This window comes from Theobroma cacao, chromosome 4, assembly GCF_000208745.1.
Source record: "Theobroma cacao cultivar B97-61/B2 chromosome 4, Criollo_cocoa_genome_V2, whole genome shotgun sequence".
Taxonomy (NCBI): Eukaryota; Viridiplantae; Streptophyta; class Magnoliopsida; order Malvales; family Malvaceae; genus Theobroma; species Theobroma cacao.
In genome coordinates this window covers 30771377-30793832 of record NC_030853.1, presented here as the reverse complement: position 1 = coordinate 30793832, position 22456 = coordinate 30771377, and the positions used below count along the sequence as shown (strand labels likewise).

General features: G+C 39.0%; 5 protein-coding genes, 1 long non-coding RNA gene and 1 pseudogene across 6 annotated transcripts; 5 read left to right on the top strand and 2 right to left on the bottom strand.

Annotated features, from left to right (window-relative positions):
- LOC18603543 (probable pectinesterase/pectinesterase inhibitor 21) lies at positions 1 to 2104 on the top strand. Its single transcript, XM_018118624.1, has 2 exons — positions 1 to 1123; positions 1220 to 2104. The coding sequence occupies exons 1-2, from the start codon at positions 127 to 129 to the stop codon at positions 1918 to 1920; spliced, it is 1698 nt and encodes a 565-aa protein (XP_017974113.1). The 5' UTR covers positions 1 to 126; the 3' UTR covers positions 1921 to 2104.
- LOC18603542 (condensin-2 complex subunit H2) lies at positions 2753 to 7122 on the top strand. The gene is made up of 11 exons (XM_007035583.2): positions 2753 to 3218; positions 3330 to 3429; positions 3661 to 3767; positions 3857 to 3999; positions 4085 to 4523; positions 4622 to 4797; positions 4871 to 5029; positions 5121 to 5207; positions 5765 to 5866; positions 6016 to 6174; positions 6439 to 7122. The coding sequence occupies exons 1-11, from the start codon at positions 3017 to 3019 to the stop codon at positions 6817 to 6819; spliced, it is 2055 nt and encodes a 684-aa protein (XP_007035645.1). The 5' UTR covers positions 2753 to 3016; the 3' UTR covers positions 6820 to 7122.
- On the bottom strand, positions 9416 to 10912 carry LOC18603541 (RING-H2 finger protein ATL2). Its single transcript, XM_018120320.1, has one exon. It carries the CDS (start codon positions 10580 to 10582, stop codon positions 9662 to 9664), a length of 921 nt encoding a protein of 306 aa, XP_017975809.1. The 5' UTR covers positions 10583 to 10912; the 3' UTR covers positions 9416 to 9661.
- On the bottom strand, positions 13752 to 14246 carry LOC108661512. Its single transcript, XR_001927350.1, has 2 exons — positions 14171 to 14246; positions 13752 to 14044 (listed from the first exon to the last, which is right to left on the bottom strand). It is a non-coding gene; the product is annotated as an uncharacterized LOC108661512 (long non-coding RNA).
- Positions 14012 to 15259, top strand: LOC18603540. The gene is made up of 2 exons (XM_007035581.2): positions 14012 to 14422; positions 14508 to 15259. Exons 1-2 carry the CDS (start codon positions 14336 to 14338, stop codon positions 14988 to 14990), a joined length of 570 nt encoding a protein of 189 aa, XP_007035643.2. The 5' UTR covers positions 14012 to 14335; the 3' UTR covers positions 14991 to 15259.
- Positions 17810 to 19049, top strand: LOC18603539 (annotated as a pseudogene).
- LOC18603538 (bifunctional epoxide hydrolase 2) lies at positions 20432 to 22371 on the top strand. The gene is made up of 3 exons (XM_007035579.2): positions 20432 to 21140; positions 21583 to 21824; positions 21944 to 22371. Exons 1-3 carry the CDS (start codon positions 20451 to 20453, stop codon positions 22188 to 22190), a joined length of 1179 nt encoding a protein of 392 aa, XP_007035641.2. The 5' UTR covers positions 20432 to 20450; the 3' UTR covers positions 22191 to 22371.

Below are 22456 nucleotides of genomic sequence, written 5' to 3'. Positions count from 1 at the left end.
AGCCCAAGGGGCAAGAGCTAATAATAAAGGAGCCCCAACAGCTCTGTAAGGTTTTCATTTCTTTTGTATATCAAAGGAAAAAAGGAAAAAAAAAATCAGATAAGGAAAAACTTCATTTGTTTGAAGATGGGAAAGAAGGTTGCTATCATCAGCGTTTGCTCTGTGTTCCTGGTGGCCATGGTGGTTGCTGTGGCAGTTGGTGTTAGCCGCAGCCACGGTGGAAGAGGTAACGGTGGTGGTGCAACTCCTACAGGTGAGATATCGACTTCTACCAAGGCGATCAAAGCCATTTGCCAACCCACTGATTACAGAGAAACATGTGAGAAAAGCCTCTCATCTGCCAACACCACTGATCCCAAGGAGCTTATCAAGATTGGCTTCCAAGCCGCTATCTCTGAGATTAAGAAAGTAATCGCCAACTCATCCACCGTGAAAGAGGTAGCCAAGGACCCAATGGCCCGTCAGGCTCTTGAGAATTGCCATGAGCTCATGGACTATGCCATTGATGATCTTAAGAACTCTTTCAATCAACTGGGGGAATTCGACTTCAGCAAACTCGATGAGTATATCGAAAACCTCAAGATTTGGCTCGGTGGAGCCATCACATACCAACAAACTTGCTTGGATGGATTCATGAACACAACCGGTGAAGCTGGAAAAAAGATGCAGGCACTTTTGAAGACTTCTCAGGAGCTCACTAGCAATGGTTTGGCCATGGTTTCCGAGATTTCTTCAATCCTCGGCAACCTCAACATTCAAAACATCGGCGAAATCAGCACTGGCCAACGTAGGCTCTTTGCTGAGAATGGTTTCCCTATGTGGGTCAGCTCAGAGCAGCGCTCCCGCATTCGGCAAACTCCTGCCACCATTAAGCCTAATGTTGTCGTTGCCAAAGACGGAAGTGGCAAATACACCAGCATCAACGAGGCCCTGCAAGAGGTCCCCAAGGACAATCCCACCACATTTGTCATATACATTAAGGCTGGAGTTTACAAGGAGCAAGTGATCGTCACCAAGAGCATGACCAATGTTATGTTCATTGGAGATGGCCGCACCAAGACCAAGATCACCGGTGACTTGAACTACGCTGATGGAACTGGCACATTCAGGACTGCAACAGTTGGTAATTACAGTACTGCTTTGATAAAATTTTCACTAAATATTTCCCCAAGAACGAAACCAGGATATAACAATGTGTTTGCTTTTCGAATCTTTGCAGGTGTGGTCGGTGATGGATTCATAGCCAAGGACATTGGATTCGAGAACACTGCTGGAGCAATCAAGCACCAAGCTGTAGCACTTCGTGTGCAGAGCGATCAATCCATCTTCTACAACTGCCAGATGGATGGTTACCAAGACACCCTCTACGCCCACAGCCACCGTCAATTCTACAGGGACTGCACCATCTCTGGAACCATTGACTTCATCTTCGGCGATTCCGCTACCGTCTTGCAGAACTGCAAAATCATCGTCAGGAAGCCACTGGAGAACCAACAATGCATCGTCACCGCCCAAGGAAGGATCGAACGTCGTGAGGTCTCCGCCCTTGTTCTCCAGAACTGCACCATCTCTGGCGACCCAGAGTACCTCCCTGTGAAGGACAAGAACAAGGCATACCTCGGCCGCCCATGGAAGGAGTTCTCCAGGACCCTCATCATGCAATCTCAGATCGATGACATCATTGCCCCAGAGGGATGGTTGCCCTGGAACGGTGACTTCGCTCTCAACACTTTGTGGTACGCTGAGTTCGGCAACAGGGGCCCTGGTGCAGTTCAGACCCACAGGGTTACCTGGAGGGGCATCAAGAAGATCAATGCAGCTATAGCTCGGAGGTTCACCCCTGGCGTGTTCTTGCGCGGTGACGACTGGATCCCCAAGGCCGGTGTTCCTTACACTCCTGGCTTGATTCGTGGACTGTAGACAAAAATCAAAACATGGAGATGATGAACAGCTTATAGTAATTAGTGTTACAATTTATTTATATATATAAAAATTCTCCACATTGTATTGTTTTCTAATGCCCTGTAAAATTTTAGATTACCCCTTGGGCACTAAGGATTAAATAAATTGGCAAAACCCAAAACCAAAAAAAAAAAAAACAAAACAAAACATAAAAAGTTTGATCATGAGATCAATATCATTTGCTAGTTTCCTATAGAGATTTTTTTTTTTTTTTGCAATTTGAGCTGTGACTTTCGAATTACAATTCTCTTTTCTCAATAATAATTGTGACAAAAATTCCAATATACTTAGAAAACTTCTCTTCCAACTTTTCTCTTTAGTAATTAAAGATTTTAACTTATTCAAAAGAAGTAAAGGAACCTATTACAAGGGGAACATAATTGCAGGGCCATGATCCTTGTGTTTAAATGTTTGTCTTTCTTTAATTTTTACAAAAATGAAAATAAAATTTTGATATTTTCATATATTTTAAATTAAAATATGAATCTTTTTTATAAATATAAATATTTAATTATTTTTTATAAGAAAAAGTAAAAAATTATGAAAAATAAATTTATATAAAAAAAACTTTTGAAAAGGAGAAAATAATTCATTTTAAAAAATCTGAAAAAAAAAGACGGATTAAGCAAAAGGACCGACGAAATATAATATTCTTAAATCTATAATTGAGCTTAAAAAGAAAAAACACCTGCATGGCCCATGTTTCCAGGATTTGGGCCAACTAGCCTTTATATATAGAAACCCAGCCCAATGCTCTCTTTCTAGTCAAACAAACGTCCGGCACTCGTCGAGCAGGCGGGAAAATTGCCCGTCGAAAGTTTTTGAAAGCTCTTTCTCATTCTCTCTCTCTTCGCCATATCCACCGGCCTTTGCTGCAAAAGGAAATCCCAAGGTTCCTCATTTTCCCTCAATATCTGTCCAAATTTTTCTCAAGAAACAAACAGTAAAAAACCCACAATTTGCACCACCCCAAAACCCTACGTCTCCCAATGAATTCGAGTGACCAGCAACAACGAAATAACGAGAGGCTAAACCCTAACTACGGAGGAAGAAGATGACTAGCAACCAAAACGACGGACAGTTCGGAGGTGGTGAGTTTGGAAAGGTCCACAGGGTCCAGCCGGAGCGTGACTTGGAAGCCAATTGGGAAGTCGATCTCGCCAAAAAACTTGAAGACTATCTCTTGAAGATTTGCTCCGGTGAAATTACTGGCTCCCAAAGCGATGACGGATATAGCTCCGTGAATTTCGCTGAAGGTTCTTCCTTAATTTCCAATTTACACCCCAAAGAAAAAAAGTAACTTTTTTTTGGATTCTCATGGGGTTTTTAAATTAATTTATATATGTATTTTTTTTTATCTGCTGTAGCTGCGTTGCTGCTTCAGGGTTCGGTTCAAGTGTATAGCCGGAAAGTAGAGTATCTATACAACTTGGTCTTGCATGCTTTGGAGTTTCTTTCTCAGAAGAGGTTCTTTGTTTTTTCCTTTTCCCTATTTCTTTGTTTTTCATCTTTTGAGAGTTTTTCTCTTTTACTTTGTTTTCCGTGTTATTTGGACATTGTTGTATTCCATGTGAATAAGAATTGATGCTCAATATGAAGCATTATAATTGCATTCACTAAAAGAAAATGTTAGAAGAGGAATTGTCAAAAGGTCTCTCGGGTTAACCTGTTATAAATGGTACATGCCATTTGAAACAGGCAGCACGATCAACCGGAAGGCGCATCAGTCGAGCCTGAGCAAGGTGCTTCTAAGGCTTCTTCAGATGAAGACAATGATCAATTTTGGGGCTTAGATGACATCCCAGGTACCCTTAAACTGCTAACCTCTCTTTTTCTTTTTTATTTGGTTGAAATTTAACTGCTAGTATCAGCTGAAATGAGCTTATATTTGCAGTGGAAGCAAAGATTTGCTTAGATAGTTCAGCCAACAAAGACACTTTGTTGAATCACTTTGTAAAGCCCCCGGCAAATTTAGTTGTTCTTGAAGGTGATTGCTTGGACACTTCTGGTGATGGCAGCGAATTAGAGTCCTATCTGGTATTACAGTTGCTTCGTTCAATAGTACGATGAAGTTTGACCAACTTTGCAGCCTAACTCTGTGATTGATTTTTTGTGGTTGTAGTTGGCAACAAATGATCTCTACCAGGATTTTATTCTATTAGATCCTTGTGATGCAATAGCGGTTGACAATTATTTGAAGGGTGATGAAGCTGGTAAAGGAGAATATGGCACTTATAGGGGTAGTTCAAGGCGCAAGAGCTTTCAGTCTCCCACAAGACGTTCAGGGGGGACTGCACATAAATCATCTCTTGGAAAGAACAAGAATGCTAATGTTAATCAATCTCCTAGGGTTGATTGCGACTTTGGTGTTAATGACTGTAATACAGGGCCTGATCCTCCTGACGATGATAATTTTGGAAATGTAGATCATGGATTTGATATGGATGATAGGTATTCAGGCCCTAGAGACTTACTTGATTCAGATGATGATGACAATGATCCATGGAAACCTCTGAATCCCCATGAACCTGGAAACTTGAAAGTGAGGCCTTTCAAAAAGGGTAATTAAAATTTTGTATCTCTTGCCTGCTTGTTCTACCTATATAATTTTGTTAAAGTACCTAATATTGGGCTTCTTTTGATTTTTCTTCACAAGCAGTAAAAGCTTCCAAAAGGATTGGGGTAAATTCTACGAAGAGTATTCCTATAACTACTCTGTTTCCACTTGCTAGATTGCATGGTCCCATTAGTCCAGAACTAACAGAGATGTGGGAGAGGCAGCAGAGTGCCTTTGAAAGACAGAGGGAGTCTACGTCTCCTCCATTATATGAAAAGGTATATTTACTGAAAGTTGTACTTTGGTGAGCCCGATGCATGGTTGGTTGTGAAACATGTTTGCTTATTTCAGCTTCGGCAATCACTATCTGGTCGGGGAAATGGAGCTGCGGATGCTTTTGCTAATTTGGAAGACAACAATGAAGACAATGGATATCATGGTGAGAATGCTGATTTTGATGTGCCAGAGAATATGTCTATGGATGAAGACTTACCTTTTCACAATGAGAAGGTTAGCATATCAGTGATGTGATCATATATGATATTTACCCACTAGAAAGTATGAGATTTTCTGTTGTTGCTCATTCATTGCTCTTTCATAGCATGAGGATTTCGGAACCAATGAAATGTTTGACCATGGGGATCCATATTCTCAGGCAAGCCTGGAAGATCTCTGTCGCTCTCACCTAGTAAGCATACTTTCTCTTTACATTTAAACAAGCAAACAATAGGTAAGCCTTTTCCCACCGTGTGTGGTGGAACATGGATCCTATTATGCCATTCTGCTCTGTTGAGGACCATATTTTTTGGTTTTAACTTTGAGATGAAAAATTATCTTAAAAGAAGAGAAAGGAAAATGTTATATGTATTCCTTGCTGTCTAACAAGGTACTTAATATATTTGTTTTGTTAACCTACATCTATATTTCCTTTCAAAAGAAAAAAAAAAGAAAGAAAACAGCCTTATTTGTTGTATTCTATTCACTGGATTAGTCCATCAAGAAGTTGTGCCTGGTTTAGAGAATAGAGATGCTTGATTATCTGTAATATATGTTTTAGCGTTATCTGGAATTTTGCCTTGCATGCATTTATATTTGGTTTATCTGTTTCCTCTTCCATCTCATCTGTTGAAAGCAGTGAATAGCAATTGCAGCAAGTTAGACAAAGCCTGACACCATAAACTTGCAGTGAACAATTCTTTGTTGCCAGATTGTTGCTTTATGTATTACATGTATTTTGTCATGCAGGATGCTCTCCTTGCCAGCATAGCTGAAAACGAGAAGCAAACTGAATTGGCTGCTCGAGTCTCATCATGGAAGCAGAAAATTGAGCATAACTTGGAAGAGCAGGTAAATTAAAATTGCTTCAATTCCTCTTCTTAAATTCATTTTTGGTTTTGCATTATTATAGCCACTAATCTTTTGTCAATATTATTGCTCTTCTAAGTTTGTGCTTTTTTGTGGCAGTTTAGACTAAGGATAGCTTTTGTTTTTAATAGGATTCACATCCTCCATTTGATATTCACGAGTATGGTGAAAGAATTCTTGACAAACTATCACTTGAAGCTGACAATGGAAATGTCATGCCATTCACTGATGTTGTTAAGGGCCAAGAAAAGCATGATGTTGCTCGATCCTTTTCTGCACTGCTCCAATTGGTATTATGTTTTTCTCATTTTTAAGTAAATTTCAGGAGTCATTTCTCTCTACCTAGAAGTAGTTTAGCTAAATTTTGTAGTAATTTTCTAACACAACTTCATTATGCTTTCCTATTGTTCAAAGGAAAAAAGATGAAGCCTTGTGCTCTTGTTCTGTATTCAGTTCAATATCTTAAAGGATTTAGCTCGAGAAGTTATCCCAAATGGAGGCACTTATCATTACTTGTGCATTAACAAGGTTACTGTTAACATTTTGTCATGCAGGTGAATAATGGAGATGTTGATTTAGATAGAAGTGGAGTTTATAGTGAGTCTGTCTGTTATTCGGCTGTAAACCCATTCCATGTTCGGCTCCACAAGCATGACAAGAGAAGGGTGGAAACTCAACTTCGAATGTCCAAAAAGAGAGGTAAATCACCCTTGAGAAAAGAACCTACAAGGGGTGACAGGAATAAATCTTCACCAGAGAAATCTCCACCTGTCAAGTCAGATTCAGATTACGGATCAAAAAAATTGTCATCACAGCCAAATTGCAAACTTTCTGTGAAGCTTGGAAAGTTTGGTGTTGTAAGGTGCACTCCTGAAGGCAAGAGGAGACGAAGATCTCGTTTAGTTGAACCTGTCGACTTACACTCTGCAGGGTGACACAAACATCAAATAGAAGTTAGGCCAGTCTTCTATCATTGCAGCAATTCAACACTTCAGCTGAACAGCTCAGAACACTTCACCATTGTTTTAGATTATTTTGACAATGTTTAGCTATCAAATTGTATTACCGATGTAACTTATTCCTAGGATGTACTTAATCAGTCACGTCTTGTAATAACATACTATCACTAATTTTCCTTGTAGATCTTGGTTTTCGGCTATGTAATAACATCAACCTGCTTCTTTCTAATTATCCAAGGTAGCAAGAGGGAAGATCGTTTTAGATTTCTTCTTACTACACTTTCCAGTTTGTAATGTAAAGAAATCTTTAGCCACTGGCTATCAGTTTCCATTCTTCCAAAGAACTTATTGAGTTATACTGATCAATGTTCTGGTGAAGTTGCATCTTTCTCTGAACTAAGGATGTGTCATTCATTTGGGATGGACCTGGCCCATATGATAAACCCAACATAGACTAGGGTTGCTATGTGGGACAGGGTAATTTTTTATATGGGTCTGAGCCACTCTTGAAAGTTGTTTGAAATTCTCATGATTGGGATCCATAGGGTATCTCCTGGCCCGAATAGAGTTATTTTAGATTTTTCGGAGGGTCCGAACCCAAAGAGAAGATCTAATGGAAATTTTATGAGGTAGTAAAGGAGACATAGATTATAAGAATATCTATAAATGTGAATGTTAACTTCGAATTAAGAATATTTCGATAATTTCTGCAAAGTCAAGCTGATGAAGTTTCTCATGTTTATACTAAAAATTCTACATCCCAACATGCCTCAATCATATGCCATAGACCAACAACTACATTGGTCAAGAGAAAACATACGTATTCATTGAATTAAAAAAATTGTCTTTGATAAACCAATAATTACGTGGAAGAGAGGTCATGTCTCTCTCCCACGTGATAATGCGACAATGGCTATTTCAATCAACCAAGAAACCCACAAATTTTCTACGCTGAAAAATGTAAGGAAATACTTGACAGAAGCCACTTGACGTGGCTGGCTTTTCCATCAACTGTGTCTAAGGCTCTAATTTTCTGTTTGTTTTCTATGGGAAAAATGAAAGGCTTTCCCACCTGAAAGGTTGAAACCCTTTAACATAAACCAATGGCTCCCCAACTCATGTCACATCTTGGGTTTTGACTTTGTGTCCATAGCGTGCCGTACCAGAGTAAGAAAGAGAGAGATGGCGTGTCCATGGAGTTGGAAAGAAAGGATCCATCCATGATCCATGGATCTGGGTATTCTTCACTTAACCCACCGGTGAAAGTTTAACTGATCTTATGAGCTAAACCTCAAAGGTGGTCTACCCTTTTTTGTCTCTTACTAGGATGTCTGAAAGCTTGGAAATTCGGACCAAGTCAAAACGAAAAACCCCAAAAGCATGTCTGCTGCTGTCCACCCTGTTCAGAGCCTGAATTCTCTACAAAGCCCTTTGTCCTATGCATTATTTTACGTTTCCATTGCATCCTGATTGGGCTTTGGAAGAGACAAATATGCACTTAATCATGTGCAGAAAGTGGAAACCGCGTGGATAAACAGGAGTGAGAAGTTGAGAAGTTTGTGGAGTGGTGGAGGGGTTGAGGTTTTAGGTTTCAGCTTTTAACCATCGCAGATGCTGGGAAAGGGTAGGAGAGGGTCCCCTGGCATGAATTTTCCTGCCACCCTTCATTATGCCGAGTAGGAAGTTAGGCTGAAGCCTGAAACACAGTCATTTAAAACAATTCAGAAGCAAGTTAATGGCATAACCTGATCAAGGCTGCTTGCAATAATTTTACTTGATTCTCAAAGAGACGGTGGCTTTTATGGAAGGTAAGCTGACAAATGGTTTTCCAGGAAGGTAAGGTAATCCCCAATAAACAAAAATGACTCAAAACAGCAGGAATCATTAGATGCAGACGTGGGTTGGCTTCTGCAGGTTAGGTTGGGTCAAATAGAGACAGCTTTAGCTGCGCCACCAGTAACTGATAACATTAAAATAACAATACTAATTTGCAATTAGTGATCAGATCAGGATTTCGTGATAAAGTGATATTAGAGTCGATTTTGATATCCTCTCAAACACTCAAATGGATAGAGTAAGCAAGACAACCGGACTACACCATGACAAACTCGAAAATGAGAGATCTTGAACTTATAATTGTGAACCTTATACCCTCTAATTACGAACAAAACTTATCTTAATGAATTGATAAGGAGATTAATAAGAATAGAAATGATAGAATCAAAGAATTCAGATTCTATCTGTTCATGAAAGCTTAGGATTTGATTAATTGGGATATGGGATAAGGTTAAAAGAAAAAACAAGAAAGAAAAAAAAATCAAAGACAGTTGAATGTTGACTTCAAACCGGTGGCTCAAATGGCATACTACTTTGACTGGCAAAATCTTGTTCTTTGTCTCTGCCAAGAATTATCCTCCTAGCACTCCAAAATATCTAAGGATTCTAATATTAACTAGATTTTTTATCTTCAAATAGATGCCATTTTTATTAATATTTACAATGGAAAATTATCTTAGAAAATAATTAAGATAAATCTTAAAGAAAATAAGCAAACAGTAAAATACAAAAGAAATCTCAAATTTAAAATATTTTTTTCAAGGAAGGATGTAAAAAAAAAAAAACAAATTAATTTAATCAGAGAAATCTATACACAGATTTTTACGATCAAATATTCACGCCCATCAACGTCAAAAATCTGCCACGTGTACATCACTTGAGTCCAATAACATCGAGGCTCGTGGATTCTGTCCTTCCCGTCCTCGAATGACTGCCTTTTCACTTCGATAAGGTAAATCCGCCACGAGGCTACTACTTTGTCTTACTGAGTCATACACGCCCCGAGTCCGCCCTGAGTTTGCCGTGTCTCCTCGCCGCCTCGCTCGATGTCCGACTCGGGAACAGTTATTGATCCACAACTCCCCGCGTTCATCGGCGAAGGACAAGGACTTGCCCCACTCCCTCTCCTGTCTCTACTCAGCATCCTCGTAAACGACAACATTCGACTCATCGGGGATTTATAAGATTGACTCGGCCCTGAGTCACATCCACTTGACTCACCTTCGAAACCTTCAGTGTTCCTTCTGGGAACCTCAATCGACAACTTCCTCCCGGCACCGACGGCCGATGTACCCGCCTGCCCCTCCTCGTGCTGACACGTGGAACACAATTCCGAGCTCTGATTTGATCCCGATCCTCCTCCCGACGGCTCATTAATCGTTAAAACTAAATCTCCCGGGTTGTCAGATACGGGTACGGACTCCTCAACGGGGGTACGACAAAGGGGACACGTGGAGTGAGAGTGAAACCACATATCTATACACTCTAAATGGAAGCTATGGTTGCACTTGGGCAAGACCCGACCCGATTCGTTTTCCTCGAATTCGGACAAACAAACGGCGCACTCGAGCGCGGAGTCCGGGTGCGTCTTGGAGGAGAAAGTGAAAACCGGGAGCGACTTGAGCACGCGCGCATCGAGACCGCGCGAGGCGGCGGGGACCGCATTAGCGTTGGGGTCAACGTAGAAGACTAGCTGCGTTCTCCGCGAATGACGGCGGGGGTTACGGGACTGGCGACGGCGGGCGCGGAGAAGGTACCAGCGGGCGTAGAGATGGAGGGTGAACATGAGGATTACCACGAAGAACAAAACGACGATTGCGCTGAGCATGATCTTGCCGCTCAAGGCATAGCTGCTGCTGGTTTCGGTTGGGACCCTCCTGGCTATATCTTGGTTTTCGCTCATAGCTTAAGGTGTTTTTTTCCAAGCTACGGGAGGCGAGCCTTTTGCTTTCTCTGTTTGGCTTGAGAGGGTTTTAGTAAAAGAAAGAGCAGAGGGAAGGAAATTGTTTATTGGGATGAATACAAGGGAAGGTAGGAAAGTTCTTGAGGGTTTCTTAAGTAAGAGTTTGTAGTTGGTGTTTGAGTTTCCTTGCACCTGCTTCCTGGTCTTTCCTCAGTCTGACGGACGCCACGGTTGACGCGGAATTCTGTTAAATTGACTCTAATGCCCTTTTGCCCTTTCTCATTAATGTATTTCCTTTTCCTAAATGGATATTAGTCTTGGCCCATTCTGGATTTGGGCTTAAATCTTCAAAGGGTCCAATTAATCTTTACTATAGCAATTAATCTTAGAGTATTTTTGGTAATCGAAAAATAACATGTTGGATAAAATTTTTTTCTAGATAAAATATTTTATAGAAGAATATAATATTTTTTTATTTAGATAAATTATCGAAAATATTTTTTGTTGTTTGTATGAAAAATAGTTTCCATCATAGTGTAGTTATTTAGCTGTTAAAATAATAAATAGGAATTGATTACAAAACAATATTGATATTTGATTTTCACTAGTTTTAAATCAAAATTAAGAATGAAAATGAAAATGAACAAAATCGATAATGATATTTTTCAACGCATTTAATCACATATCTGCAATGAAAATAAAATATAATTTTAAAAAAATTTTCCATCTTATCACTTTTTATCATAACTATAAAAATATAAATATTCATCAATTGTGTAAGATATCCAAAACCTACACTTATAAATATGTATTCATTAAATGACGACTATTGAAACATTTTTATTATAATTATTAGTAAGATTTAACTCTATTATAAGTGTGTATTCATCAAATGATGATCATTGAAATATTTTTTATTATAATTATTAGTAAGATTTATTCTATTTATAAATAAAAAATTTAATTGCATTGAATTGTTTCATTTAAAAACTATTTTTTAATTTTAATTGTGTTGTATAATTTAAATATTAATATTTTATTTTTTAATATTTTAAGTTAAATATTAATATTTATCAAACTTATACTTATAAACTTAATATAAAAGTGTTTTTGGTGTTCTTTGAACGTAAGATATTTTTTATGGTTAATTTTATTGATTCGTAAAATATTTTACATTTAGAATTAATTTTTCGTTTTTCAAATAAGCATAAGTTTTAAAAACGTTTTCTAAAAAATATTTTACTGCAAAATAAACGAACCCTTAATTGAAAAGTTAAATATACGACGATGGATCTCATATAAGGAGAGATGATATGAATCTTATAAGGATCTTCATTCAGTTTATACATATATTTTTTAGCTTAGAAAAATAGACCGTAATAAATAATATCAAAATTTATTTAATTCTTCATTGACATGAGAAATTAGGTGTTTTACAAGAGATATTAAGGTCGAAATAAGTTTGATTAAAACAGATCTTTCTTTTTTATAAGAGAAAAAATTAGTGCAATAAGGGTGTCGCATGATTGAGTGCACACCAGTAAAAAACAAGGTAAATTTTGAACTAACAGATATATTTTGGAGTGAAAAGTGAAAACATGAGCAGAATACATCATGCTAGAACAAATTTTGCTATTTTTATGGAAGGATAGTTGTGTCCTTCCCAATTGCTGCAAGGAAAATAGTTCGGGGCATTGTTCATGAATGGAAGCAGATAGTCATATTTATGTTGAGGTTAGGATATTTTTGTTTTTTCTGACAAGTTATAACATTCTTTTTCAGTTATTAATAATTATGGGTAGTTGGCTTTTTGCATCAGAACCTTATTCAGCTGGTACTAAGAGGGTGAGAGATAAATGGCTAATCCAGCCAAACTTCTGACAGTGATAGTGTCTGGGTTCAAACAAGCTTAAATGGAAAAAGGAAAGGCTTGGTTGGGCCGTGGGCTTGCAGAACTTTGTTGATCATTGAATCCAGATTGTTTGGGTTGGAGAACTTTGGAAATTTACAACATTAAATCATTAAAAATCACCCATGCAAATTAGTGGGATTTCTTTGTTCTTGAGTTGTTTCTTTAAATTGCATGGATTCTCTTGCTCCTGCTGCTGTGCTGCAAGCAAAATTTGCTTCCTCTTCTTCGTACCCGTGATGTATCAGTATCATAATTAAAAAACAAGTAGCAAACCATAAGGAAATTCACGTGATGCTCATGCCCCGTTCTCATTTATCAAGAATTCAAGATGTTTCACACATAATGCTTTGTATGTAATAAAGCAGAGTAATAGTCAAAGTTTCAGGTCTCTTCATTATAGAAAGAAGCCTCTCTCTCTCTCCCTAACTAGATTAGATTCCAAGGGACTGCACCTTATGTAGCAGACAATGCACAAAAAACAAATTTGGGGTGAAACTGAAACTGCAATGGGATGGAAGGGTTAAAGATAATGGTAAGATTCATCAATATCTAGATTGACTGTTAGTATATCTGAGTTTGCATTTTACGAGGATTAGATTATTTTACGGATCATCAGATGAAGCATGCAGATCAATTATTTGAAAAATACCAGGCAGAATTGGGATTTGAGTGCAAAAAACTGACCATTTGCAGATTGTCTTGAACAGTTATTGGATGCAGATTTTACCCAGTGTGTTTTGTGTTGTAACATGAAGGATTTGATGGGTTCAGGTTCTTTCCATGTGCTTCTTCTGTTTTCAATGAACTGTTGCTCATTTTAACAGGAATGAGTTAAGAATATGTGGCAAACATCAATGTGTATAATGTGATTGTAATGAATAAAGAGAAAGACACTGCCCCCATTCCTTCATTTATTTTTCCTTCTAGTATTGAAAGAGGTTCATGATTTAAGTTATATTCTTTCTAGTTCCTTTCAGGTTTTGCAATGTTTCCCAAAAGTCTACACAGCTTTTGAAATTTGGGGTTTTCTTGTTGAAGGTGGAGGGGTAAGTAACTAATTTGATCAAGTGAAATTGTGCTTTTGTTTCCTGGGAAAAAGCTCAAGAAAAGTTAGAAAACAAGAAACAGGAAAGCTAGTTTGATACCAATGATTACAAATGAGGGTCAAATGGAGCTGAAAGAGGCCCCTTTCGTTCTGTTAGAATTTAGAACTAAGAAACAAGACAAAAGACATTTTTCTGAGAGGAGACAGATCAGGAAAAAAAACAAGAAGATATAGTTTCATATCCAATCTGACAATTTTAAAAATTTTCCATGGGCTGCAATCTATGTTACAAGCTACAAATTTCAAAAACACAGATCTTATCTTGAATCAACTTTGAATACAATTTCATGGTGATATCAATGAAGAAAACAAAACAAAGAGCTGAGCTCGGGGGTTCTATCCATAATCCATGGTACATGGGGGGCCGACTGTGACTAGGGGCTCTCCTCGTTGTAAACTACTAGTAACTGTCCATCAACCTACTGTTACTAATTTTCCTACCGTCCTGCAAGGGAATGAGATAAAATAAAATAAATTGTTAGTTAAATAGATAGTGGTGCCATTGGAAATCTAAAAAAGATGTTAACTGGGCATTTACTAGGGTTTGCCACTTGCCAACGGCCATTCCCACCTTGAGCCCCCAAAGCTCTTCCCTTTTCTTTCACTTTCCCATCTCCTTATTTTGCCTTCCAAAAGTCATATTTACACGAATCCCCTTTTCCCTCTCTTTGGGAGAAAGCAGTTCCTAGTTAGTAAAATCTATAACCAGAGAGAAAAGAGAGAATTTTCAGTAACAATGTCAAACAAGTCCCCAATCTTTCCAATGCCTGAGCCTCAGCACTTCAGTGACTATGGCTTTGACCCCCAAATGGACTATTTTCAGGTTTGTTATTCTTTAAAAACTCTCTCTTTTGTTCCCCTGTTAAGTTCTTTACTTACCCTTTGCTTGTTGCTACCTAAAAAACCAGGTTTTGGAAGAAGCAAGGAAGCACAAGAGGGAAACATCAAGATCCATAGACTCTCTACATTTCAAGCTCCAAAAGCCCATCTCGAAAGACGAGCATTCCAAGAAAACCCACAAGGCTAAAAAGAAGAAACGTTGGTGGAAAAATGCCCTGCTGTTCTTCAAGTGGAAGAAATGGACTCCACATGGCAATAACCACCGTGACAATCTTGATCTAGATCTTGATCTTGAACCTGATGTCCATCGTGCAAGGGCTAGAGCTTTCAGGGCTTCAATTTCAGGACCTGTTTACATAACCGAGAGCAGGAGCGGTTCCAGCACTCCTTACAGAACCACGAGCCGCCCATCTTCGGGTCCCCTGGCTGGAACTTTGACTCCTACAAGAAAAGGAGACGTGGCAATTCCTTATCTGAGTCTCAGGGAACTGAACATGGAGCAGTACCACAGGGTTTCTACCTCTGCCATGCCCATATATTTGGTCACTTAACCAAGCCAAGCTTTCTCTTTTTCTCTTTCAACCCATCTTTTTTCGGGTGAAGCTGGTTTTTTTCTTACCTATATATGTAATATGCGTAGCTTTGTTCTTCCGGGGCTTTGTTATCTGTTCGGGTTTGGCCCCACATTTCATTCGGGTTGTGCAAAGTGCAAGCAAGCTGCGAAGCAAAGTGGAGGGGAGGACATGCCTTCATCCTCCATTTCTCCTTTATTGATTTCTGCAAACTAATGAACTCGTGCTTTGACTATTATGACTCCTCATCTTTTTTCTTCTTCACTTTTATCTTTTACTCATTTCATTGGAGTTAATTATTAGTATTGCTTCCATGCACAGAAACCAAAGAACCCTTTAGTTTAATCTTTTTACCATGATGTTGCTTGATGGGTTAAGGTTAATCGTTCCCTTGAACAACGACCTCTTTGGCCGTTGAAGTGTGAACATGAAAGATCCCCTTCGTATCTGTGGCGTATTCTTTTGTTAGATTCGTTCTTCTTTTTCTATACACTTTTTCAAATCAAGTGCAACCATTTGTCACTCGCAATGCCGGTTCATATTTTGTGGGTCATCGGATCGGTTTTCGGAACCATGTGATTTGGTCAATGTAGGACCCTCATCAAGATTCGGGGGATTAATGCTACGACCATGGAAAACGTTAGCTAGCGGCAGATGAGATCTGCTTGATTCTGTGGATAACTCCTGGGGCCTAAATTGTCACAATGTTGTTGAAGGGCATTTGTGATTTAGAGCCTGTTTAGTGCACTTGGACTTAGAATGAGGACTTGCGGGACAATAGCTTTGCATACGATACGCCATGGTCTATAAAGAATAATGTAGAATGGGCAACGGCTATCTAACAAGAACAAAAAACAATAAAACTTGAAAATATAGGTCGACAAGCAAGCAGTCAAAGGAAGAGCAAGCGTTTGGGGTTCACAAGGTGCAACTATACATTTCAATAGATTAGATTAATCTTTTATGAAGGGGGTAATATTTTGTAACAAGTGATAAAGTCAATCAATATTGGCAGGCCAAGTACTCCGGTGGATGAAGTAGATAGGATGACCTATCTCCGAATGAGAGCATCACAGATTCGAGTGGAAGCGAAATTATTGCATTAATAAACGTAAGGGTGATTTATAAATGTGAGTGCTGCATAGTTCAAAAGGACGGGGTAATATCTTGGTAACAATGTAAAGACAGGCAGCAACTTGACAAAGAGGCTTCATGGTCTGTTCAAAACTTTGATCAATCTATTGCACAAGACTCCAAAATTAGGAGCGGCAGAAGCATGTGGCGGTTGGGTGCTGGCTGAATGCTACGCTCCTTGATGCAGATCAGAGCCCTTCTTTCACTTCACTGAACCTCATGGCAACGTCGTTTTCCTCCTGGAAACATGCTATTCAAATCCAACGTGCCCATTGTCAGTTGGGAATTCTGGGGAGGTGGTGGTAAATGCCAAATACAAAAATTGCCCAACCTCCCATCTTTATTCACCAAAAAACAAAAAACAAGACTACCCATTTTGTGTTTTCATTTCTGGCTTAGCATTTATGGTAGGATTAAGACATTCAGCACTTTTCGTTCGAGGTAGGGTGTCCGTACTTTAAATGCTGAGAAAGAGAGAGAAAACTGAGAAGTCCCTTAAGGTTGATTCAAGACAATTTAATACATATTGCGTACAGAATAGGCATGTAACAATTACTCCAAATGAAGTTCTCTTGTCATGGAAAGAAAAATTCTTCTTCTTGTTAAATCTTTGGAGAAATGACATGAGCTATTCTGAGAACAAGATGAGCCTTGTGCTATAAATTTCTTGGGGGCTTGCTTCAATTTTTTTCAAAGGCAAAAATGATGGGGCATGCACTTTTCCAACATGCTGATGTTTACAGAAACTTACACCTTCCACATGGGAAAATTTGGGGCTGCTTTGAAAACAAATTCAACCTTCTTTCTCTTAAAAGCTTTTGTCCAAATGGAAAAACGTTAGGTGCTTAACCCATTGCCCATTTAGTCCAAAGCTTCAAATATCAATCATTATTAGTATTTGACAGAGGGGAAGCCATTCCTAATCTAATAAATATCTCATTTTCTAGTTTTATCTTTCCTGATAAATACATACATCCTTTAAGTGAAGGAATCCAGTCTAAATTTTCTGAGTATAAAAAGTTATGATTGATCAAAAGAGTGTGATCTTTCCTAACTCAATTATAAAAGAATAAAGAATAAAAAGACAAGTCTCGTTTTGAAACTGGGAAAAGTCCTCCCCACCTACACCTAACTGTCCTGTTGGACAGTTGCAGCAGTTGACTTTTCCCATAGGCTTGCCTGCAGGCTTAATAACCTTAACAGGCCTGTGCAAATATAAAATCTTCAGCCATTATGCTGGATGCCCATTCCGAGAGTAGCTAGTCTATGTAATCCTAAATTATAGCCCAAGCTTTAACCCAGAAGAAAAGCCTAGTCCATAAACCTTGGTCTGTGCCCATAATGCCTTTGGCACAGCCGATAAGAACTCCTTATCCTTCCTCTCTTTCTAGGTACGGTTCTTTATCCTTTCTTTGAATATGCATGTGCCATGGCTTTTCTTCTTGTTTCAGGTGATTTAGATTGACATTCTTAACTTCCAAATTTTGTTTGCAAGGAAACGGAAAAATCCCAACTTTTGTTTTTCCCTTTATAATTATCAACTAATAAATAGTCAAATATTGAGTTAAATGCATTTTTTTGTCAACTTCCAATCCGGTTGGACCACTATGAACTCAGTTAAACAGCTCATTGAACACTTAAAGAGATTGTTGTGCTACCTTTTTTCTTCAATAGTATAAGTTGGTATCAGCAAGCAAAGGTAGCTGAAGAGAGAAAAAGAAAGAAATGGAGCAGATAGAGCACAAGATGATCAACGTCAATGGCATCAATATGCACGTAGCGGCGAAAGGCTAAACCCTGTGATTCTCTTCCTCCACAGATTCGCAGAGCCCTGGTACTGCTGGCGCCACCAGATCATTGCCGTTACCTCGCTTGGCTATCGGGCTGTGGCTCCTGACCTGCGTGGACATGGGGATACGGATGCACCAGAGGAGGCGTCCAGCTACACCAGCTTGAACGTGGTGGGGGATCTTATTGGTCTCCTGGATGCTGTGGCCCCCGATCAGGACAGAGTTTTTATCGTGGGACATGGTTTGGGTGCGGCCATGGCTTGGTGGTTGTGCCCGTTTAGACCAGACAAGGTTAAGGCGTTGGTTAACTTGGGCGTTTTGTTCAGTCCGAGGAATCCTCACCGGAAACCCCTTGAGAGTCTCAGAGCTTTCTAATGGTGATGATTACTACATCTGCAGATTTCAGGTTCTTCCCCCAAGGCATAAAAACTGTTTTCCTATGTCTGATCAACTGTTGTCTTGTTCCAATCAAATTGAAAGATCAAGGCAGAAATGGCTAATGGAAAAGATTGCTTGATCGTCTTGCAGGAACCGGGAGTGATAGAGGCCGAGTTTCTCGAGCTAGGAACCGAGAGAGTCATCAAGGGAGCCCTAACAATCCGTAGTCCAGACCCTCTTTTTTTACCAAAGGGAAAATATTTTGGACGACCAGATAATACTCCATTTAGCTTGCCCTCCTGGTTGTCAGAGGAAGTTGTTAAGTATTACACCAGCAAATATGAGAAGAAAGGACTGAACTACTACCGTAATATAGATTTGTATGCTTCTCTTCCATCTTGGGTCGATGGCTTATCCAAGTTAAAAATTGATATTTACCAGTGGTTTAGCTTTTCTTTTTTATGCTTATGCTGTTATCTTTGTTACAGAAACTGGGAACTGACAACACCCTGTACAGGGAGTCAAGTACAAGTGCCAGTTAAGTTTATTGTGGGCGACTAGGACCTGACCTATCACGCTCCTGGAGCCAAGGACTATATTTACAAGGGGGGGTTTAAGAGAGATGTTCCATTTTTGCAAGAAGTGGTTGTAATTGAAGGAGCAGCACACTTTCTCCATCCATGAAGAAAGTGATGAGATCAGTAAACACATATATGATTTCTTCCAGAAATTCTAGTTTTCTCTTTGACAAGAATCTTGCTGCTGTTTTTACTTCAAAAGAGAGGGTCTCTTTTGAAGCACAAAAAAAAAGAAGAGAGGGTCTCTTCCCAGGACAGACTCAAGAATTTTTATGAATAGTATCATAATTAAAATAATAATAGTAATAATTTAAAAAATTAATGAGTTTATTAATATCATAAACTACATAAAACTATAACAAAAGTAATATAATTAATAAAAATTTTTAACATCGCCATCTTCCTGGACTAGCTTCTGCCTTGTGGTGTAGGGTTTTCTTTGTACTCTGAATTAGACCAATATTTCCTTTATCTTTCAATAAAAAAGAATAATATTTTCTTTCCTTTTCTTTATAATGTAATACATTTTCTAGTAAGTGGATGTCTCTCCTCCCTTAGTACCCTACCAGCCAAGGCTGTCATATGTAGAACACTTTCTATGAAGGTTCTAAGCAATAGACTATCATTTTTCAATCATTTTTAAGCAGTATGTTTATGAACTTATCCACAACTAACCCAAAACTATAAGAAAGCTGACTATGAATGATCAGGGAGTTTCTCGCAGAATAGTGTCATTTTATGTTCTCAAGGATTTTAAACCTTTTATATGTACAAATTTTCGATAACAACAAATTTTCTAATTATTTTAAAACTTTTTTTTTCTATTTTTGACAGCTAGTCCCCACTCGGATTCATATCAGACACACGGGGTCACTTTTAAATTGCAATCAAATATTCTTTGCTCTTTTTGAGGGGAAAGCCTTATCCCTTAAACGTGTTTCACAGCCAAACAATCAATGATCATAATTGCAAGGGATTGAAGTAGGATTATTAGTGTTAATTAAGATACACTAATTATCCTTTACCATTGCAAGTTTCTACCCTTTCTTTGTCTATAGCTTCATGCTCGTTCTTTTCATCTTTTGGTATTAAAATATGAAAAAGAATTCCTTGCTCTCTGCTGTAACTCTGTTTTTCACTATTCTCTAATCTAAAGCCACTATGTTGGACTGTCTTCTTGACCTTTTTGTCATGTTGTCTCGCAGCATCACAGTTGGCAAAGACAGAGGGTCGAACGTGGCCCCACCCCAGCACTTTCGGATGGCTAAAAATGGTTTAAACTATACCCCAGCCTCCTGACCGAGGCGACTGATGCTATCAAGCCAACGTCCTGTTCGATTATGTTATTGTAACAGTGTGTCCCATCACGTCGTTTTCCAATTGTTAGTTCCTGCCTCCATTGCCTCACTTTGCTATCGGACAAACAAGAGATCATTATTTTACTAATACCACTATGGGATGATTATAGCTTGGTTTCCTATTCTAACCCTTTGTTTTTCACCCCAAGGTGCTAATCGACCGGGTCTAATCACCTACGACCCTTTCTTTTCTTTATAAAGATGAGAACGATCAGGGCAATAGCTGGTGCTAGGTCTCTTTACCCCCGTGCTGTACTTCTGAACACCAAATCCTACTTCTCTGCCGCAAGGAGTGCAAGTGTGTCTATACCAGGCGTGAACGCAACTGTTGTTAAGCGTACTTATTTTCCATTTTACTTCAGCTTGGGGTCAAGATCTTATACAAGCAGGCCAGGTTATCCGAGAGAGGGAAACGTAGAAATGGAGGAGATAGAGCATAGGATAGTCAATGTGAATGGCATAAACATGCACGTAGCGGAGAAAGGGAAAGGCCCCGTGATTCTCTTCCTCCATGGGTTCCCAGAGCTGTGGTACTCCTGGCGCCACCAGATCACTGCTTTTGCCTCGCTAGGCTACCAGGCGGTGGCTCCTGATCTCCGTGGATATGGGGACACGGATGCACCGGATGCGGCCTCCAGCTACACCGTTCTGAACGTGGTGGGGGATCTCGTTGCTCTCCTGGACGTTGTTGCCCCGGAGCAGGACAAGGTTTTTGTTGTGGGTCATGATTGGGGTGCGCTCATCGCTTGGTGGTTGTGCTTGTTTAGACCAGACAGGGTTAAGGCTTTGGTTAACATGAGCGTTGTGTTCAGTCCGAGGAACCCTAAGCGGAAACCTCTCGAAAGTCTCAGAGCTTTCTATGGTGATGATTACTACATCTGCAGATTTCAGGTTATAGTTTCCTTCAATTAATTTCCCTGTTCAAATTTCAGTCATGACCAATTAGTTTATTTTTCCAACTTATCTTATAATCTCATAAATCTAGAAGTACTTTTGCATGAGACAACCTTAATTAACAAAGGATTTATCAATTTGTTATCTCCACTTTACCACTGTTACTATATTTTTTTATGCTCAATCAACTGTTTGAAGTGTTATTTTAATCAGATCAAACTGCAATTTGCAATGATTGCATATATTTTTTTAGATTCATAGCTCCTATCGAACATTTAAATATTCAGCTTGGGCATCTCCCTTCACTCTGTCACTGTTTATTGCAAAGTCTCCAAAGATTTTCTGTTCTTTTTCCTTTTTGGAAGAACATTTCTCATACTTAGCTTTGCTCTCACATTTATGGCTAACTAATGGGCGGATTGCTGGATAAATTTTGCAGGCGCCTGGAGAAATAGAGGCTGAGTTTGCCGAGCTAGGATTTGAGAGAGTTCTGAAGGGATTCCTAACATACCGTAACCCAGGTCCCCTCCTTCTACCAGAAGGCAAATATTTTGGACAACCAGACACTCCAATTAGCTTGCCCCCTAACTGGTTATCGGAGGAAGATGTTAAGTATTACATCAGCCAATATGAGAAGAAAGGCTTCACGGGAGGATTGAACTATTACCGAAACATAGACTTGTATGTTTCCTCTCAAACTTAAGTAGATGGCATATCTAAGTTAAATTGGTATCAATATTCTTGCTTTTAAAGTTTAAGCTGTTCACTTTTTGTTACTTGTACTGTCATCTTTGTTGCAGAAACTGGGAACTTACAGCACCCTGGACGGGGAGTCAAGTAAAAGTGCCAGTTAAGTTCATCGTCGGCGACCAGGATCTGACCTATAATGCTCCTGGAACCAAGGTCTATCTACAGAAGGGGGGTCTGAAGAGAGATGTTCCATTTTTGGAGCAAGTGGTTGTAATGGAAGGAGTAGCACACTTTCTCCATGAAGAAAAACCTGATGAGATCAATAAACACATACATGACTTCTTCCAGAAGTTCTAATTTGCTAACCATTTGATGTACTTGTCCTGCTTTAACTTCCACATGGAAGAAAGGGTCTTGGCCTTGTCTATTGTATAGTTTGTGTGTTTGTGTATGTTTGATTCAATAATTTGTCTTTGTTGTTACTGCCAATTTACCTTTGTCGTTATTGATCACACAATTCTATTGTCCATGAGCCTAATATCTAGCAGTACTCCTTATTTCTTTTGAACTTTTCTTGCCTTCGAAAATGGGGAGATAAACCTCACTGCCAGGCGAAACTGATG

Excerpts from the sequence above, each read along its gene's own strand:
- LOC18603543 (XM_018118624.1), top strand. The coding sequence starts at position 127 with ATGGGAAAGAAGGTTGCTATCATCAGCGTTTGCTCTGTGTTCCTGGTG. Across the intron at positions 1,124-1,219 it reads ATTCAGGACTGCAACAGTTG|GTGTGGTCGGTGATGGATTC; the intron begins GTAATTACAGTA and ends GAATCTTTGCAG.
- LOC18603542 (XM_007035583.2), top strand. The coding sequence starts at position 3,017 with ATGACTAGCAACCAAAACGACGGACAGTTCGGAGGTGGTGAGTTTGGA. Across the intron at positions 3,430-3,660 it reads GAGTTTCTTTCTCAGAAGAG|GCAGCACGATCAACCGGAAG; the intron begins GTTCTTTGTTTT and ends CATTTGAAACAG. Across the intron at positions 6,175-6,438 it reads TTTCTGCACTGCTCCAATTG|GTGAATAATGGAGATGTTGA; the intron begins GTATTATGTTTT and ends TTTGTCATGCAG.
- LOC18603541 (XM_018120320.1), bottom strand. The coding sequence starts at position 10,582 with ATGAGCGAAAACCAAGATATAGCCAGGAGGGTCCCAACCGAAACCAGC.
- LOC18603540 (XM_007035581.2), top strand. The coding sequence starts at position 14,336 with ATGTCAAACAAGTCCCCAATCTTTCCAATGCCTGAGCCTCAGCACTTC. Across the intron at positions 14,423-14,507 it reads CCCAAATGGACTATTTTCAG|GTTTTGGAAGAAGCAAGGAA; the intron begins GTTTGTTATTCT and ends CTAAAAAACCAG.
- LOC18603538 (XM_007035579.2), top strand. The coding sequence starts at position 20,451 with ATGAGAACGATCAGGGCAATAGCTGGTGCTAGGTCTCTTTACCCCCGT. Across the intron at positions 21,141-21,582 it reads ACTACATCTGCAGATTTCAG|GCGCCTGGAGAAATAGAGGC; the intron begins GTTATAGTTTCC and ends TAAATTTTGCAG. Across the intron at positions 21,825-21,943 it reads TATTACCGAAACATAGACTT|AAACTGGGAACTTACAGCAC; the intron begins GTATGTTTCCTC and ends TCTTTGTTGCAG.